General features: G+C 48.5%; 1 protein-coding gene across 1 annotated transcript; it reads right to left on the bottom strand.

The window, feature by feature from the left end:
- Window positions 1-534: 534 nt before the first annotated feature.
- Window positions 535-2,972, bottom strand: MARS2 (methionyl-tRNA synthetase 2, mitochondrial; the record flags this gene model as incomplete). The annotated part of the gene is made up of 1 exon (XM_006767121.2): window positions 535-2,972. A coding segment is annotated over one exon (1,269 nt), but the record flags the coding sequence as incomplete, so codon positions are not given.
- Window positions 2,973-2,975: the final 3 nt, after the last annotated feature.

The following is a 2,975-nucleotide window of genomic DNA, read 5'->3' as shown; positions in this document are numbered from 1 at the left end:
CCCTACTCTGCTCCGTCCAGCCCTAGGAGATATATTCAATCCTAGGCCCCCGTAATCTGCCCTACGAATCCCAGCAGGTAACTGGAATACGTCATATGGGAAGTCCAGGTCTGAAGGAACATTTGTCAAAACCATCCTTCCACTTTAGAATACCTTCAAGCATTCTTTTTTAAGTAATGTTCCCAAGCAAACAACCTCTCAGTGGAAACTGGAGCTAAACAGAAGCACACAGAATAAATCTGGGGAACTAGCAACCTAATAAGTTACTTCATAATGAGCCCTCTCTGCTTGCTACCATGCTTAGAATGGGTATTTCAAGGCAAGTTCTCAACTGTGGCCTGGCTGTCCAATCAGTCACCTATCAGATACAATGCTGGCTCACAGTGTTGTCCTTATATAACTGATACCTTAACATCTTTTCTGTGTTGTTATGGGGCCTTGGAGAGCTCCTTAAATCCAGTGTGAGTTTCTTGGAGCATTGATCATTCCTCCCTTCACCACCACCTTCAACAAATCCAACAGTATGAATCTGAATAAGGTACTTACAAACTTTTAAACTTTAATAACAAGTTAAAAGAGCATAAGAAATAATCAGTAAAAACTACTTAAAAGTAAATGTATTAACATTTATAGTAACTATTGTACAATTTCTGTATTGTGTTATCGATGCTGATTGACCAAAAGAAATCATATAAGGTAAATTATGTATGTGAATAACAAAATAATGGCTAAAAAATATAAAGAAAATACTGCCCTTTTGAACAACTTAAGATTTTTTAAATCATACCTCTAAATTTACTGTTATTAAAGTTTAAAATTTTAACATACCAAGTACCTCAAGAGAGCTTTACAATTTATCATAGATAGTCCGAACAAACTTGATATATTTACTTATTAGCATAGTAAATGTTTAATTAGACTAAATGTCCTTTTTCAGTAGTCTGAAGAAAGCTGAGGATTCTGATATTTTTTATGGCTTTCTGTAAAACAGCAGTGGTTGCAGTTATCCCTCATTTTAAGAAAAGCAATAAAAATTTTCTTAAATTCTGCAAAATTAGAAAGAAAACAAATTTCTTCTAAAGACTCTGAACCTCCATCTTAATTGCACATGTGAGACTAGAGCCATCTACTGGTTGGAGTGTAGTGTTACAAAGCACAACTATTGGACTGCTAATATTAATCATTGGTCATGATTTTAAGAACCGAAAATATAAACATCTAGTCTAGGACACTGAATTTGTAAAGGTTAATAAAAGAATCTCTTTTTAACAGGAGACCCAACATATGTAACAAAATAGGGCTTAAAGCTGAGGTAGAGACCTCCAATCCCAACTCCGATTCCCGGGGCAGAGGCTGGCAGCCAATGGAAAACAAGCCATGAGAGGTAGTCCGGGTAAATAACCTAACTGGTTTGGAAGGAGGCACCAGAAGAAAGAATGGTCTCAGCAGAGTTGCCTCTCCCATCTTTCTTTTTAGAGACATCGTAGAGACACTGGCATACAAAGGGCAGTGGTTAATGAGTGGGCAGAGAAAACAAGAGGGGGCTGGGCACCTGAAACGTTTTAAACCTCTTTTCACAGGGACATCGCTTATGTGCTCATTTGGTGCAACACTTAAGAAAACGTTAATATAACTTTCCTGAAAATGCAAAACAACACACTTGCTCTTTTTACCACAAGCCAGAAACCGTAAGAACTGAGTTTCTAGGTCCTATGGGCTTTGACCAGCCAGGCCCTGGACTGGTCCAGTCGTGGAAACAGGAGCCCAGTTTCAGGTCCCAGCCGCCTCCCTTCAAAAGGGCAAGGATGTCCGTAGAATCGAGGCAAGAAAGAGAGCTCTCCAAGGCCCCTCTCTGCGGCAGAGACCCCCAACCTGGACAGCAGCTTGTCAGCCAGGCTTGGGGTGACAGGCTGGAGCAGAGTCCCGAAGATCCGCAAACATTCCAAGGCCACGTGAAGCACCGTGCCCAGCCAGGGGGCGTCCACGGGGTTCTCCCAACTCAGCTTCCACGGCGCGTGCCTTTGGACAAAGCCATTGGTCTGCCGGACACAGCTGGACACTGCCTCCAGGGCCTTGTAGATCTGAAAGTTCGCGTAGTGGTCTGCCACCTGCCTGGGCAACGTGGCCACTGCGCTCACCAGCGCGTAGTCCTCTGGCCCAGCGCGAGCCGCCGGCCCCGCCAAGCCGGGCTCACTGGGAAAGCAGGGGGCGCAGAAGGCCGGGTAGGTCCCCGAAGGGTTTATTCTCTGGGCAGTGCATCGGTTCAGGAGGCCGCCCAACGCGTCTGCCAGCTCGGAGTCAAGCAGCTTCACCACCTTTTCCTCATAGTAATCGCAGTCCCAGGTGGGGACGCCCTGGCGGAGGAGGAAGTAGCGGAAGCCATCCACAGTATAGCGGTCGAGGCAAGCTTTGGGATCCACGACGTTGCCCAAGCTCTTGGACATCTTTTGGCCACAGACTGTCCAGTGGGAGTGGACATAGATGCGGTGTGGCGGGCTCAGGCCGGCCCCCAAGAGGAAGGCGGGCCAATAGATGGCATGGAACTTGAGGATGTCCTTGCCTATGACATGAGAGGTGGTGGGCCACCAGGCCTCGAACTCGGCACTGGGGTAGCCGAGGACGGTCAGGTAGTTGACCAAGGCGTCCAGCCACACGTAGATGGTCTGCGAGTCGTCCCCGGGCACCGGAATGCCCCAGTGCAAGTAGCTACTCTTGCGAGAGACCGACAGGTCCGGCAGGTCCTCCTCCAGCCACTGGAGGACCGTGCGCTGGAAGGGCTCGGGGGTGATGGCCTGAGGGTGGTCCCGCAGCCAGCGCTGCAGCGGCTCCCGGAACTGCGAGAGCCTGAAGATGTAGTTCTCTTCCTGGGTCCAGGAGACGGGCTGTCCGCTCTCGACGGACACCGGACCCGGGTCCCCCGACGGGCCGGGCTGCCGGCTGACCTTGGCCTCGGGCAGGAAGCACTCGTCGGAGGC

Source organism: Myotis davidii, unplaced genomic scaffold (genome assembly GCF_000327345.1).
Source record: "Myotis davidii unplaced genomic scaffold, ASM32734v1 scaffold221, whole genome shotgun sequence".
Taxonomy (NCBI): Eukaryota; Metazoa; Chordata; class Mammalia; order Chiroptera; family Vespertilionidae; genus Myotis; species Myotis davidii.
The sequence above is the reverse complement of the archived record's forward strand: the minus strand, read 5'-3'. Positions and strand labels throughout refer to the sequence as shown.